A 17,359-nucleotide genomic window follows, 5' to 3' on the forward strand; every position below is an offset into this window, starting at 1 on the left:
AGGAGTAGATGATTCTCCATCTTAATGTTCCCAAAGAAAATGTGACATTACGTCTGAGATGTGCGAATGGATCAGGTTGTCCTGCTGTCACAGGGCAGCCGAGCTTATGTCAATGCCCCGCTTCCAAATTGTTCGATCCCAAATATTTTATGGAATTTTTGTACCGTTTTAACAGTAACTCCCAAGGGAAAGAAACATGGTTGACGATTCAGTAACGTGGCGAAGTAGGCTTTGGACTGACTAGAAGGATGATGGTTATTAGGAGGCGAAATGCCTTACCACAAGTGGCTATTGAGGCAATGGCTACCTCATCATTTTAAACGGAAAACGGATAAGTGAAATTAAAGAATATAAAATGGACAGGGGTAAAGGGCAGTGACATGGGATTGGAGGAGACTGGTCCAATTGAAGGGCTAGGGCCAACAGAGACATGGTGGGCCGAATGGCCTTCCGCATTGCAATGCCTATGTTTCTATGCGTGATAACGGACACTATTCTGTCGATCAGACTGACACTCTGGCCTAACCTAAGTGGTTTCTCATGATGAACAAATAACCGAGTGTGTGGAAGTCACAAGATTAGCAGCGTAATGAGCTAATGCACTTGCATGAACTTTCTTGGCTATTTGCTCACATTTCCTGTTCTAAACCTGTTTAGTAAATGTGTTTGCTAATGTGTTTGTCACTAACATCGCACTTGATTCAGCCTAAAAGTACAATATCGACGTTCAACACATCAAACCCATGCACTCGTCGACCATCTACACCTTGCACTGCTCATGAAGTTTACCCGACCTATTTAGTCTCAGGATAGAATCCAAACATCACAAGGCGATTAAGTCTCTATAACTTCTCCCTTAACCCTTAAGTTAATCGAGTGCAATGAAAGGGGACACGATCGAGGTCTTTATAATCTTGCAAGACATGGACCCGTTTAATGTAAAAGGATTAAGAACATAAGAGATAGGAGCAGGAGTAGGCCATTCGGCCCCTCGAGCCTGCTCCACCATTCAATAAGATCATGGCTGATCTTTGACCCCAATTTAATTTTCCCGCCCTATCCCAAAATCCCTTGATTGCCTTAATATCCAAACATTTAGCGATCTCTGTCTTGAATATTCTCAACGACTGAGCATCCACAGTCTTCTGGGGTAGAGAATTCCAAGATTCACCACCCTCTGAGTGAAGAAATTTCTCCTCATCTCAGTCCTAAATGGCCGACCCCTTATCCTGAGACTGTGACCCCTAGTTCTATACTCCCCTGCCAGGTGAAACATCCTCCCAGCATCTACCCTGTCAAGCCCTGTAAGAATTTGGTATGTTCCAATGAGATCACTTCTCATTCTTCTAAACTCTAGAGAATTTAGGCCTAGTCTACACAATATCGGCATGGTATACTTTAAAATGTGAACAGAAAACTAGGGGGCACAATTAAGAAAACTCCAGCAAGATTTGAGATTAGGAGAAATATTTTGCCCCCAAACATCATGCAACAGACTCGCAGCAGACCTTGTGACTGCTGTTTCCAGTACACCTATAAATGATAGACACACCTGGATAGGTATCTCATTGCTGGGCCTTAGGTGATCAAATACTGTGTCAAACAGGTTGGTTGCTGGAAACATGAGTGTGTAATTACATGAGCTACCTCACCAGGAGAGATCCCCTGTTCGTCTTCACAGAGGACCATGCGATCGTTTACATCCACTTGAACAGGCAGACGGGGCCTCAGTTTGACGTCTCATCCAAAAGGCATCACCTCCGACAATGCAGCATTCCCGCGGTTCTGAATTAAAATGTCAGCCTGGAATATGTAGGGGGGAGGGGGGGCCTCGAACCCATCACTATCTTCGTGAGTCCAGAGTAAGAATGCTAGGCAGTCGCCACTGAAGCAACCAATAATACGGTAGAATTCTTTATTAAGATGGAGAGTGACACAGTTAATTCAGAGAGTAGGGTCCTGAACTTAAGGAAAGATAACTTCGATGGTATGAGACGTGAGTTGGCTAGAATAGACTGGCGAATGATACTTAAAGGGTTGACGGTGGATAGGCAATGGCAGACATTTAAAGAACACATGGATGAACTTCAACAATTGTACATCCCTGTCTGGAGTAAAAATAAACAGGGACGGTGGCTCAACCATGGCTTAAAAGGGAAATTAGGGATAGTGTCAAATCCAAAGAAGAGGCATATAAATTGAAGCAGCAAACCTGAAGACTGGGAGAAATTTAGAATTCAGCAGAGGAGGACAAAAGGTTTAATTAGGAGGGGGAAAATAGAGTATGGGAACATAAAAACTGACTGCAAAAGCTTCTATAGATATGTGAAGAGAAAAAGATTAGTGAAGACAAACTAAGGCCCCTTGCAGTCAGAATCAGGTGACTTTATAATGGGGAACAAAGAAATGGCAGACCAATTGAACAAATACTTTGGTTCTGTCTTCACAAAGGAAGACACAAATAACCTTCCGGAAATTCTAGGGGACTGAGGGTCTAGCGAGAAGGAGGAACTGAAGGAAATCTTTATTAGTTAGGAAATTGTGTTCGGGAAATTGATGGGATTGAAGGCCAATAAATCCCCAGGGCTTGATAGTCTGCATCCCAGAGTACTTAAGAAAGTGGCCCTAGAAATAGTGAATGCATTGGTGATCATTTTCCAACAGTCTATCGACTCTGGATCAGTTCCTATGGACTGGAGGGTAGCTAATGTAACACCACTTTTTTAAAAAGGAGGGAGAGAGAAAACGGGTAATTATAGACTGGTTAGCCTGACATCAGTAGTGAGGAAAATGTTGGAATCAATTATTAAAGATGAAATAGCAGTGCATTTGGAAAGCAGAGACAGGATCGGTCCAAGTCAGCATGGATTTATGAAAGGGAAATCATGCTTGACAAATCTTCTGGAATTTTTTGAGGATGTAACTAGTAGAGTGGACAAGGGAGAACCAGTGGATGTGGTGTATTTGGACTTTCAAAAGGTTTTTGACAAGGTCTTACACAAGAGATTAATATGCAAAATTAAAGCACATGGTATTGGGGGTAATGTACTGACGTGGCAGACAGGAAGCAGAGAGTCAGGATAAACAGGTCCTTTTCAGAATGGCAGGCAGTGACTAGTGGGGTGCCGCAGGGCTCAGTGCTGGGACCCCGATTATTTACAATATACATCAATGATTTAGATGAAAGAATTAAGTGTAATATCTCCAAGTTTGCATATGACACTAAGCTGACGACTACGTGTGCGGGAAGTGTGTCCGCCTCCATCTCCTGACGGACCGCGTTGCAGAATTGGAGCTGAGGGTGGATTCACTCTGGAGCATCCACGATGCTGAGAATGATGTGAGTAGCACGTGTAGCGAGTTGGTCTTACCGCAGGTGAAGGGTCCATAGCCAGCTAGGGAATGGAAGACCAGCAGAAATAGCAGTGCAAGGAAGGTAGTGTAGGGGTCCCCTGCGGTCATCCCCCTGCAAAGCAGATACACCGCTTTGAGTACTGTTGAGGGGGATGACTCATCAGGGGAGGGCAGCAGCAGCCAAGTTCATGGCACCGTGGCTGGCTCTGCTGCACAGGAGGGCAGAAAAAAGAGTGGGAGAGCGATAGTGATAGGGGATTCAATTGTAAGGGGAATAGATAGCATTTCTGCGGCTGCAACTGAGACTCCAGGATGGTATGTTGCCTCCCTGGTGCAAGGGTCAAGGATGTCTCGGAGCGGGTGCAGGACATTATGAAAAGGGAGGGTGAACAGCCAGTTGTCGTGGTACACATTGGTACCAACGATATAGGTAAAAAAAAGGGATGAGATCCAATAGACGAATTTCAGGAGCTAGGAGCTAAATTAAAAAGTAGGATCTCAAAAGTAGTAATCTCGGGATTGCAACCAGTGCCACGAGCTAGTCAGAGTAGGAATCGCAGGATAGCTCAGATGAATACGTGGCTTGAGCAGTGATGCAGCAGGGAGGGATTCAAATTCCTGGGGCATTGGAACCGGTTCTGGGGGAGGTGGGACCAGTACAAACCGGACGTTCTGCACCTAGGCAGGACCGGAACCAATGTCCTAGGGGAAGTGTTTGCTCGTGCTGTTCGGGAGGAGTTAAACTAATATGGCAGGGGGATGGGAACCAATGCAGGGAGATAGAGGGAAACAAAATGGAGATAGAAGCAAAAGACAGAAAGGAGATGAGTAAAAGTGGAGGGCAGAGAAACCCAAGGCAAAAAACAAAAAGGGCCTCGGTACAGCAAAATTCTAAAGGGTCAAAGTGTAATAAAAAGACAAGCCTGAAAGCTCAGTGCCTTAATGCGAGGAGTATTCGGAACCCAGGAGAGGGCTCTGAGCTAGTTAGAGTGGGTGAGAACTCAGATGAACAGGACCTCAAGAAAGAATGCAAAAGGCAGGAGGCAACAGAGCAGAGTAGCACTGGGGTAAGTGTAAACCACAAGTGATAGGAAGGGACAATATGTATGAAAATAAAGGGGCTGCAGGAGGGGTCAAAACTAAAAATCATGGTTTAAAAACCAGTATTAAAACACTCTACCTAAACGCATGCAGCATTCGAAATAAAGTAAATGAGTTGACAGCACAAATCATTACAAATGGGTATGATTTGGTGGCCATTACAGAAACATGGTTGCAGGGTGGCCAAGTCTGGGAATTAAACAAACAGGGGTATCTGACAATTCGGAAAGATAGACAAGAAGGGAAAGGAGGTGGGGTAGCTCTGTTAATAAAGGATGATATCAGGGCAGTTGTGAGAGATGATATTGGCTCTAATGAACAAAATGTTGAATCATTGTGGGTGGAGATTTGAGATAGTAAGGGGAAAAAGTCACTGGTGGGCGTAGTTTATAGGCCCCCAAATAATAACCATGGTGGGGCGGACAATAATCAAGGGAATAATGGAGGCATGTGAAAAAGGAATGGCAGTAATCATGGGGGATTTTAACCTACATATCGATTGGTCAAATAAAATTGCACGGGGTAGCCTTGAGGAGGAATTCATAAAATGCATACGGGATTGTTTCTTAGAACAGTATGTTACAGAACCTACAAGGGAGCAAGCTATCTTAGATCTGGTCCTGTGTAATGAGACAGGAATAATAAACAATCTCCTAGTAAAAGATCCTCTCGGAATGAGTGATCACAGTATGGTTGAATTTGTAATACAGATTGAGGGTGAGGAAGTAGTGTCTCAAACGAGCGTACTATGCTTAAACAAAGGGGGCTACAGTGGGATGAGGGCAGAGTTGGCTAAAGTGGACTGGGAACACAGACTAAACAGCAGCACAACTGAGGAACAGTGGAGGACTTTTAAGGAGCTCTTTCATAGTGCTCAACAAAAATATATTCCAGTGAAAAAGAAGGGCGGTAAGAGAAGGGATAACCAGCCATGGATAACCAAGGAAATAAAGGAGAGTATCAAATTAAAAACCAATGCATATAAGGTGGCCAAGGTTAGTGGAAAACTAGAAGATTGGGAAAATTTTAAACGACAGCAAAGAATGACTAAGAAAGCAACAAAGAATGGAAAGATAGATTATGAAAGTAAACTTGCGCAAAACATAAAAACAGATAGTAAAAGCTTTTACCGATGTATAAAACGGAAAAGGGTGACTAAAGTAAATGTTGGTCCCTTAGAAGATGAGAAAGGGGATTTAATAATGGGAAATGTGGAAATGGCTGAGACCTTAAACAATTATTTTGCTTTGGTCTTCACAGTGGAAGACACAAAAACCATGTCAAAAATTGCTGGTCACGGGAATGTGGGAAGGGAGGACCTTGAGATAATCATTATCACTAGCGGGGTAGTGCTGGACAGGCTAATGGGACTCAAGGTAAACAAGTCCCCTGGTCCTGATGAAATGCATCCCAGGGTATTAAAAGAGATGGCGGAAGTTATAGCAGATGCATTCGTTATAATCTACTAAAATTCTCTGGACTCTGGGGGTACCAGCGGATTGGAAAGCAGCTAATGTAATACCTCTGTTTAAAAAAGTAGGCAGACAAAAGGCAGGTAACTACAGGCTGATTAGTTTAACATCTGTAGTGGGGAAAATGCTTGAAGCTATCATTAAGGAAGAAATAGCGGGACATCTAGATAGGAATAGTGCAATCAAGCAGACGCAGCATGGATTCATGAAGGGGAAATCATGTTTAACTAATTTACTGGAATTCTTTGAGGATATAATGAGCATGGTGGATAGAGGTGTACCGATGGATGTGGTGTATTTAGATTTCTAAAAGGCATTCGATAAGGTGCCACACAAAAGATTACTGCAGAAGATAAAGGTACACGGAGTCAGAGGAAATGTATTAGCATGGATAGAGAATTGGCTGGCTAACAGAAAGCAGAGAGTTGGGATAAGTGGGTCCTTTTCGGGTTGGAAATCGGTGGTTAGTGGTATGCCACAGGGATCGGTGCTGGGACCACAACTGTTTACAACATACATAGATGACCTGAAGAGGGGACAGAGTGTAGTGTAACAAAATTTGCAGATGACTCAAAGATTAGTGGGAAAGCGGGTTGTGTACAGGACACAGGGAGGCTGCAAAGAGATTTAGATCGGTTAAGCGAATGGGCTAAGGTTTGGCAGATGGAATACAATGTCAGAAAATGTGAGGTCATCCATTTTGGAAAAAAAAACAGTAAAAGGGAATATTATTTGAATGGGGAGAAATTACAACATGCTGCGGTGCAGAGGGACCTGGGGGTCCTTGTGCATGAATCCCAAAAAGTTAGTTTGCAGGTGCAGCAGGTAATCAGGAAGGCGAATGGAATGTTGGCCTTCATTGCGAGAGGGATGGAGTATGGAAGCAGGGAGGTCCTGCTGCAACTGTACAGGGTATTGGTGAGGCTGCACCTGGAGTACTGCGTGCAGTTTTGGTCACCTTACTTAAGGAAGGATATACTAGTTTTGGAGGGGGCGCAGAGACGATTCACTCAGCTGATTCCGGAGATGAGGGGGTTACCTTATGATGATAGATTGAGTAGACTGGGTCTTTACTCGTTGGAGTTCAGAAGGATGAGGGGTGGTCTTATAGAAACATTTAAAATAATGAAAGGGATAGACAAGATAGAGGCAGAGAGGTTGTTTCCACTGGTCGGGGAGACTAGAACTCGGGGGCACAGCCTCAAAATACGGGGAGCCAATTTAAAACCGAGTTGAGAAGGAATTTCTTCTCCCAGAGGGTTGTGAATCTGTGGAATTCTCTGCCCAAGGAAGCAGTTGAGGCTAGCTCATTGAATGTATTCAAATCACAGATAGATAGATTTTTAACTAATAAGGGAATTAAGGGTTATGGGGAGCAGGCGGGTAAGTGGAGCTGAGTCCACGGCCAGATCAGCCATGATCTTGTAGAATGGTGGAGCAGGCTCAAGGGGCTAGATGGCCCACTCCTGTTCCTAATTCTTATGTTCTTATGGGTGGTGGTGTGAGTTGTTAGGGGGATGCTAAGAGGCTGCAGGGTGACTTGGACAGGTTAGGTGAGTGGGCAAATGCATGGCAGGTGCAGTATAATGTGGATACATGTGAGGTTATCTAATTTGGTGGCAAAAACAGGAAGGCAGAATATTATCTGAATGACGACAGATTCGGAAAACGGGAGGTGCAACGAGACCTGGGTGTCACGATACATCAGTCATTGAAAGTTGGCATGCAGGTACAGCAGGCAGTGAAGAAGGCAAATGGCATGACGGCCTTCATGGCTAGCGGATTTGAGCAGGGAGGTCTTACTGCAGTTGTACAGGGCCTTGGTGAGGACTCACCTGGAATATTGTGTTCAGTTTTGGTCTCCTAATCTGAGGAAGGACGTTCTTGCTATTGAGGGAGTGCAGCGACGGTTCACCAGACTGATTCCCGGGATGGCAGGACTGACATATGAGGAGAGACTGGATCGACTGGGCCTGTATCCACTGGAGTTTAGAAGAATGAGAGGGAATCTCAAAGAAACATATAAAATTCTGATGGGATTGGACAGGTCGGAGGCAGGAAGAATGTTCCCGATACTGAGGAAGTCCAGAATCAGGGGTCACAGTCTAAGGATAAGCCATTTAGGACCGAGATGAGAAGAAACTTCTTCACTCAGAGAGTTGTTAACCTGTGGAATTCTCTACCGCAGAAAGTTGTTGAGGCCAGTTCGTTAGATATATTCAAGAGGGAGTTAGATATGGCCCTTATGGCTAAAAGGATCAAGGGGTATGGAGAGAAAGCAGGAAAGGGGTACTGAGGTGAATGATCAGCCATGATCTTATTGAATGGTGGTGCAGGCTCGAAGGGCCAAATGGCCTACTCCTGCATCTATTTTCTGTGTTTCTATGTTTCTATGTTGACAATAGTTTGCAGTCGGCACCCCCACTCCAGAGCTGATGAGTGCCTGTTGATCTGTTTCCAGCTCACGTTGTACGCAGAGAAGTTCGAGGAGTTCCAGGTGGCATTGACCAAAAGCAACGAAACATTCAGCTCCTTCAAGCAGGACATGGAAAAGGTCAGTGAGTAGAAACCTAGATGATGGGATAGAAAGCCACATCTCCAAATTGGCCGATGGCACAAAGATGGGCGACATTGTAGGCAGTGTCGACAGAAGCTTTAAATTACAAAGGGAAATTGATAGTTTGTGAATGGGAAAAAGTGTGGCAAATTGGATTTCAGTGTTGCCAAATGTGAGGTCATCCACTTTGGATCTAAAAAGGATAGAGCAAGGTACTTTCCAAATGGTGAAAAGCTGAAAACAGTGGAGGTCCAAAGAGAACTGGGGCTCATGTGCATAGATCGTTAAAATGTCCTGAATAGGTACAGAAAATAATGAAAGGCTAATTGAACACTAGCCTTTATATCTAGAGGATTAGAGTACAAGAGGGTAGAAGTGATGCTGCAGCTATGCAAAGCTCTGGAGCACTGTGAGCAGTTCTGGGCACCACTCCTTAGGAAGGATATGTTGGCCTTGGAGGGAGTGCAGCGGAGGGTTACCAGAATGATACCCGCACTCCAGGGGTTAAATTATGGAGAGAGATTACACAAACTAAGGTTGTATTCCCTAGAATTTAGAAGGTTAAGGGGTGATTTGATCAAGGTTTTTAAGATATTAAGGGGAACAGATAGGGTAGATAGAGAGAAACAATTTTTGCTGGTTGGGGAGTCTAGGACTCGGGGGCATAGTCTAAAAATTAGAGCCAGACCTTCAGGAGTGAAATTAGGAAACACTTTTACACACAGAGGATGGTTGAAGGTTGGAACTCTCTTCCGCAAACGGCAATTGATGCCAGATCAATTGTTAATTTAAATCTGAGATTGATAGATTTTTGTTAATCAAAGGTATTAAGGGATATGGGGCAAAGGCGGGTTTACGGAGTTAGATCACAGATCATCCATGGTCTCACTGAATGGTCTAGGCTCGAGGGGCTGAATGGCCTCCTCCTGCTTTTATGTTCCTAGCATGTTCCTGTGACTCAGGAGGCGGGAGTGCTAAGACTGAACCAAGCTGACTCTTGTTTCTCCAGATATAACACTTGCACATTGCACCCTTATAGATGACAAAGAGGATGAAGAAACTGGAAAAGGAGACAATAATGTGGAGAACCAAGTGGGAGTCCTGCAACAAAGCTCTCCTGGACATGATTGATGAGGTGAGGATTAACCCACCCATCGGGAGCAGGCATTTATTACTTGCAAGCCGCAAATTGCAGCTTGTGAAGCTTTGGTTTCATTCACAGGGCAGCCGCTTTGTTCGTTTATAACACAACAGGCAGCGGAATGTCCATCAGTCTTCAGTCCCAACTGTGCACACGAGACCAAGTCTCCACCATTTCCCCTTGAGGGAGGCGGAGGTGTGGGGGGGGGGGTTTTGGGCTGGTGCGGAGGGAGGGGAGGGGGAAGGGTATGGGCCGGTGCGGGGAGGGGTGGGGGGGCGATGGGGGGAGGAAGTATGGGCCTGTGCAGGAGGCGGGGGTTGGAGGGGGGGGGTGGGGAAAGTATGGATCTGTGCGTGCGGATGGGGGATGGGGAAAGGGTATGGGCCGTTGCGGGGGGGTGGGGGAGGATATGGGCCAGTGTGGGGGAGGGTGTTCCGTGCCGGGGTTACGGTCTGGGAGACTGGGAGACCATCAGAACCCCCCCACCAAATTTCAGGACCGGAAGATCCCAGAATGTGCTAATGCAGGGATGTCCAAACTATGGCCCATGGGTCACATGTAGCCCACAAGCCCGGGATCCCGGCCCAGGAGGCCTTGCGTTTCCTATTCACAGCTCCAATAGTTTGGTTTGGGATGTTCTTACAGTGGTTGCTCATTGGCCAATAAATCTTGAATCATGCGGCCAAGATCTGTTCAGAAACACTGCTTGATTTTTGTGCAGACAGGATACGGTGGTGTAATGGTTAAGTAACTGGACCAGTAACCCAGAGGTCTGCATTAATCAATCCAGAGAATTTTCCACCATTGAATAATGCTTCAAAACAAATCTGGAAATCCAATGCTGGGAGCAATAAAAGTGACCATGATTGTCGTAAAAGCCCAACTGGTTCACTGGTGTCCTTTAGGGAAGGAAACCTGGGGGGGTGGGCAATAAATGCCAGCCTTGCCAGCAACGCCCACATCCTGATTTGTTTTTAATGCAGTTCACTGGGACTATTGATTGAAACTTTTTATGTGGCTTTCAAAGCTTTGTGGTATAGAAACATAGAAACATAGAAACATAGAAAATAGGTGCAGGAGCAGGCCATTCAGCCCTTCTAGCCTGCACCGCCATTCAATGAGTTCATGGCTGAACATGAAACTTCAGTACCCCCTTCCTGCTTTCTCGCCATAACCCTTGATCCCCCGAGTAGTAAGGACTTCATCTAACTCCCTTTTGAATATATTTAGTGAATTGGCCTCAACTACTTTCTGTGGTAGAGAATTCCACAGGTTCACCACTCTCTGGGTGAAGAAGTTTCTCCTCATCTCGGTCCTAAATGGCTTACCCCTTATCCTCAGACTGTGACCCCTGGTTCTGGACTTCCCCAACATTGGGAACATTCTTTCTGCATCTAACCTGTCTAAACCCGTCAGAATTTTAAACGTTTCTATGAGGTCCCCTCTCATTCTTCTGAACTCCAGTGAATACAAGCCCAATTGATCCAATCTTTCTTGATAGGTCAGTCCCGCCATCCCGGGAATCAGTCTGGTGAACCTTCGCTGCACTCCCTCAATAGCAAGAATGTCCTTCCTCAAGTTAGGAGACCAAAACTGTACACAATACTCCAGGTGTGGCCTCACCAAGGCCCTGTACAACTGTAGCAACACCTCCCTGCCCCTGTATTCAAATCCCCTCGCTATGAAGGCCAACATGCCATTTGCTTTCTTAACCGCCTGCTGTACCTGCATGCCAACCTTCAATGACTGATGTACCATGACACCCAGGTCTCGTTGCACCTTCCCTTTTCCTAATCTGTCACCATTCAGATAATAGTCTGTCTCTCTGTTTTTACCACCAAAGTGGATAACCTCACATTTATCCACATTATACTTCATCTGCCATGCATTTGCCCACTCACCTAACCTATCCAAGTCACTCTGCAGCCTAATAGCATCCTCCTCGCAGCTCACACTGCCACCCAACTTAGTATCATCCGCAAATTTGGAGATACTGCATTTAATCCCCTCGTCTAAATCATTAATGTACAATGTAAACAGCTGGGGCCCCAGCACAGAACCTTGCGGCACTCCACTAGTCACTGCCTGCCATTCTGAAAAGTACCCGTTTACTCCTACTCTTTGCTTCCTGTCTGACAACCAGTTCTCAATCCACGTCAGCACACTACCCCCAATCCCATGTGCTTTAACTTTGCACATTAATCTCTTGTGTGGGACCTTGTCGAAAGCCTTCTGAAAGTCCAAATATACCACATCAACTGGTTCTCCTTTGTCCACTTTACTGGAAACATCCTCAAAAAATTCCAGAAGATTTGTCAAGCATGATTTCCCTTTCACAAATCCATGCTGACTTGGACCTATCATGTCACCATTTTCCAGATGCACTGCTATGACATCCTTAATAATTGATTCCATCATTTTACCCACTACTGAGGTCAGGCTGACCGGTCTATAATTCCCTGTTTTCTCTCTCCCTCCTTTTTTAAAAAGTGGGGTTACATTGGCTACCCTCCACTCCATAGGAACTGATCCAGAGTCAATGGAATGTTGGAAAATGACTGTCAATGCATCCGCTATTTCCAAGGCCACCTCCTTAAGTACTCTAGGATGCAGGCCATCAGGCCCTGGGGATTTATCTGCCTTCAATCCCATCAATTTCCCCAACACAATTTCCCGACTAATAAAGATTTCCCTCAGTTCCTCTTCCTTACTAGACCCTCTGACCCCTTTTATATCCGGAAGGTTGTTTGTATCCTCCTTAGTGAATACCGAACCAAAGTACTTGTTCAATTGATCCGCCATTTCTTTGTTCCCCGTTATGACTTCCCCTGATTCTGACTGCAGGGGACCTACGTTTGTCTTCACCAACCTTTTTCTCTTTACATACCTATAGAAACTTTTGCAATCCGCCTTAATGTTCCCTGCAAGCTTCTTCTCGTACTCCATTTTCCCTGTCCTAATCAAACCCTTTGTCCTCCTCTGCTGAGTTCTAAATTTCTCCCAGTCCCCAGGTTCGCTGCTATTTCTGGCCAATTTGTATGCCACTTCCTTGGCTTTAATACTATCCCTGATTTCCCTAGATAGCCACGGTTGAGCCACCTTCCCCTTTTTATTTTTACGCCAGACAGGAATGTACAATTGTTGTACTTCATCCATGCGGTCTCTAAATGTCTGCCATTGCCCATCCACAGTCAACCCCCTAAGTATCATTCGCCAATCTATCCTAGCCAATTCACGCCTCATACCTTCAAAGTTACCCTTCTTTAAGTTCTGGACCATGGTCTCTGAAATTACTGTTTCATTCTCCATCCTAATGCAGAATTCCACCATATTATGGTCACTCTTCCCCAAGGGGCCTCGCACAATGAGATTGCTAATTAATCCTCTCTCATTACACAACACCCAGTCTAAGATGGCCTCCCCCCTAGTTGGTTCCTCAACATATTGGTCTAGAAAACCATCCCTTATGCACTCCAGGAAACCCTCCTCCACCGTATTGCTTCCAGTTTGGCTAGCCCAATCTATGTGCATATTAAAGTCACCCATTATAACTGCTACACCTTTATTGCATGCACCCCTAATTTCCTGTTTGATGCCCTCCCCAACATCCCTATTACTGTTTGGAGGTCTGTACACAACTCCTACTAACGTTTTTTGCCCTTTGGTGTTCTGCAGCTCTACCCATATAGATTCCACATCATCCAAGCTAATGTCTTTCCTAACTATTGCATTAATCTCCTCTTTAACCAGCAATGCTACCCCACCTCCTTTTCCTTTTATTCTATCCTTCCTGAATGTTGAATACCCCTGAATGTTGAGTTCCCAGCCCTGATCATCCTGGAGCCACGTCTCCGTAATCCCAATCACATCATATTTGTTAACATCTATTTGCACAATTAATTCATCCACCTTATTGCGGATACTCCTTGCATTAAGACACAAAGCCTTCAGGCTTGTTTTATTAACACCCTTTGTCCTTTTAGAATTTTGCTGTACAGTGGCCCTTTTTGTTCTTTGCCTTGGGTTTCTCTGCCCTACACTTTTCCTCATCTCCTTTCTGTCTTTTGCTTTTGGCTCCTTTTTGTTTCCCTCTGTCTCCCTGCATTGGTTCCCATCCCCCTGCCATATTAGTTTAAATCCTCCCCAACAGCACTAGCAAACACTCCCCCTAGGACATTGGTTCCAGTCCTGCCCAGGTGCAGACCGTCCGGTTTGTACTGGTCCCACCTCCCCCAGAACCCATAAATAGCCTGGCCATCCCTGTGGAGCTAATGAAAGAAAGATTTGCATTTATATAGCCCCTTCCACGACCACCGGATGTCCCAAAGTGCTTTACAGACAATGAAGTACTTTTTGAAGTGTGGTCACGGTTGTAATGTAGGGAAACGCAGCAGCCAATTTGCACACAGCAAGCTCCCACAAACAGCACTGAGATAAACGACTAGTTATCAGTTTTTTTAAGTGATGTTGGTTGAGGAATAAATATTGGCCAGGCCACTGGAGCGAACTTCCCCTTTTCTTCTGTAAAATAGTGCAATTGGATCTTTTATATCCACCTGAGAGGGCACATGGGGCCTCAGTTTGACCTCACCTGAAAGACGGCACCTCCAACAGTGCAGCATTCCCTCGGTACTGCACTGGAGTGTCAGCGTACACTATGTGCTCAAGTCTCTGGAGTGCGGCTTGAACCCACAACCTTCTGACTCGAGGTGAGAGTGCTGCCCACCGAGGCACAGCTGACAGCTGATCTCCCGTGGTGTTGCTCATGGTGAATAGGAGGATATAATACGCAACAGAGTATATTAAAAAAAAAGCCTAAACGTGTATTAGAACAGAAATTGAAAAGTTGACAAAGAAGACTATTAGGGTGTTACTTTTATTTTGACGGTGAGGTGTGGGCGGTGTATTTGCACAGTGCTCCGATTGCCCTGAGCAGAGAGTGTCACAGAGCTGATGGTATAACAAGTGTCTGCTGGCTCCATATTATACTTGGCACAAAGTGGATTCGAACCAGGTACCTGCTGTAAAACAGCCCCCTCCAGAGCAGATACCCAATGTTAGTGAGAACATTCCTTTGTGTTAAGCTTATAGGTGATCTGGAATGCTCTGCCGGGGGGGAGGGGCGATGGAAGCAGATTCAGTAGTAACTTTCAAAAGGGAATCGGATAAAGACTTGAACAGAATAAATTTGTAGGGCTGTGGGGAAAAGAGCTGAGGAATTGGGACCAATTGGATCTCTCTTTCAAAGAGCCGTCACAGGCACGGTGGGATGAGTGGCCTCTTTTATGTGCGGTCTGCTTCCAAGATTTTTACCCTGCCTTCGTCTGTTACAGAGAGAACTGCGAACCAAGGAGTATGAATGCTTTCAGCTGAAGATCCAGAGATTGGAAAACCTTTGCAGAGCGCTTCAGGAGGAAAGGACCGAGCTGTATAAGAGAATAATGAATGTGCGCAGCACGGCGGACGAACCAGAGACTAAGGCAGACGAGGCGGGGAGCACTGGAGTGGAGCAGGAGGAAAAAGGAGCAGTGACGACAGCGGATAGCACTTCGGGAGATGGCCGCCTGCAAGACCTGGCCATAGCGTTCAAAGTAGTTCATCGCATGGAAGAGCCCCTCCCCAAGGATGGCGTGGAGTGCGAGCACGACTTGTCGGACCCCTCCGAGACACAAAGTCCACTGCCTATCACAGAGGCTGTAAGGTCCCCACGGCAGGATAACCAGATAAGGGCAAGCAGTGCTGCTCAAACACCCAGTGCAGCCCCAGCTCCAGCCCCAGTCTCAGCTCTCGCTCCGGCCAATGCTTCTCTGTCAGCACCAGCTCCTGTTCCACCTCCGGCTCCAGCCCCATCGCCCGCTCCACCTGCAGTCCTGTCTGGGAAACCAGCTCCGGCTCCTGTGCCAGCACTGGATTCCGCTCCGGCTCCTGCTCCAGGTCCAGCTCCGGCTCCGGTTCCAGATGCCGCACGGAAAACAGGAGCTCCCACAGCAGAAGCGAGTCCAGGCCGGGCGGCAGTCGCAGAGAGCACACAAGACACAGACATGGATGCAGTTGACTGACTGGGGAGTGCAGCAAGATGTTGTTATTCGGTTTTTAACACATCATTAAGGGGCTGTGTTTGTTTTCCAATATTTAGTGCAGTGAAATGAAAATATGTCCTTATTCCTTGTTGTTCTTTCTTCAAACAAAAAAAGAGTCAGACCAAACTATATGAAAAAAGAGGAACTTATATCAAGTAACAAACACTTTGTTATCCAAGGTAATTTATACAACTGCAGCGCATGGTCTCGACAGGAACACAAATATTTCGGTCTAGGATATCTCAGAGATGAGTAACGGAGTAATTTTCATACCACTTGGAATTCACCGTGCCACATTCTCACCGTGACACACTCTCGCCATGGCATACTCAGAGCTCACCGAGACATCAGAACATAAGAAATAGGAGCAGGAGTAGGCCATTTAGCCCCTCGAGCCTGCTCCGCCATTCAATAAGATCATGGCTGATCTGATCCTCAACTCCGCTTCCCTGCACGCTCCCCATAACCCTTCACTCCCTTATCCTTCAAAAATCTGTCTATCTCCACCTTAAATATATTCAATGACCCAGCCTCCACAGCTCTCTGGGGTAGAGAATTACAAAGATTCACAACCACCTGAGACAAGAAATTCTTCTTCATTTCCGTTTTAAATGGGCGACCCCTATTCTGGGACTATGCCCCCTAGTTCTAGATTCCCCCATGAGAGGAAACATCCTCTCAGCATCTACCCTGTCAAGCCCCCTCAGAATCTTATATGATTCAATAAGATCACCTCTCATTCTTCTAAACTCCAATGAGTATCGGCCCAATCTGCTCAACCTTTCTTCATATGACAACTCCCTCATCTCAGGAATCAACCTTGTGAACCTTCTCTGAACTGCCTCCAAAGCAAGTACATCCTTCCTTAAATAAGGAGACCAAAACTGTGCGCAGTATTCTAGGTGTGGTCTCACCAATGTCCTGTACAGATGTAGTAGGATTTCCCTACTTTTATACTCCATTCCCCATGCAATAAAGGCCAACATTCCATTTGCCTTCCTGATTACTTGCTGTACTTGCATGCTAACTTTTTGAGCTTCATGTACACGTACAAGGACCTCCAGATCCCTCTGTGTCGCAGCATTTTGTAATTTCTCCCCATTTAAATAATAACTTGCTTTTTTATTGTTCCTACCAAAGTTCATGAACTCACACTTTCCAACATTATACTCCATCTGCCAAATTTTTGTCCACTCACTTAGCTTATCTATATCCCTTTGCAGATTCTTTGCGTCCTCCTCACAACTTGCTTTCCCACCTATCTATGTATTATCAGCAAATTTGGCTACATTACATTCAGACCCTTTAGCCAAGTCATTAACATAGATTGTAAATAGTTGAGACCCCTTCACCGATCCCTGCGGTACCCCACTAGTTACTGTTTTCCAACCTGAAAATGACCTGTTTATCCCAACACTGTTTCCTGTTAGTTAGCCAATCCTCTATCCATGCTAATATATTACCCCCAATCTCATGAGCTCTTATCTTGTGCAGTAACCTTTTATGTGACACCTTATTGAATGCCTACTAGAAATTCAAATACATGACATCTACTGGTTCCCCTTTATCCACCCTGCTCGTTACATCCTCAAAGAACTCCAGCAAATTTGTCAAACATGATTTGTCTTTCATCATAGGCGGTCCCTCGAAACAA

At 45.5% G+C, this 17,359-nt stretch overlaps 1 protein-coding gene across 2 annotated transcripts in view; it reads left to right on the forward strand.

Annotated features, from left to right (window-relative positions):
• Positions 1-15,787, forward strand: part of txlnba (taxilin beta a) — a 39,528-nt gene extending 23,741 nt beyond the window's left edge. For both annotated transcript variants that reach the window (XM_070889091.1, XM_070889092.1), the window contains 3 exons: positions 8,389-8,481; positions 9,524-9,619; positions 14,959-15,787. In XM_070889091.1, the coding sequence (XP_070745192.1) occupies positions 8,389-8,481; positions 9,524-9,619; positions 14,959-15,684 (915 nt within the window). In that variant the 3' untranslated portion in view covers positions 15,685-15,787. The remainder of the gene's footprint in view (positions 1-8,388; positions 8,482-9,523; positions 9,620-14,958) is intronic.
• The last annotated feature ends 1,572 nt before the right edge of the window (positions 15,788-17,359 follow it).

Source organism: Pristiophorus japonicus, chromosome 9 (genome assembly GCF_044704955.1).
Source record: "Pristiophorus japonicus isolate sPriJap1 chromosome 9, sPriJap1.hap1, whole genome shotgun sequence".
Taxonomy (NCBI): Eukaryota; Metazoa; Chordata; class Chondrichthyes; family Pristiophoridae; genus Pristiophorus; species Pristiophorus japonicus.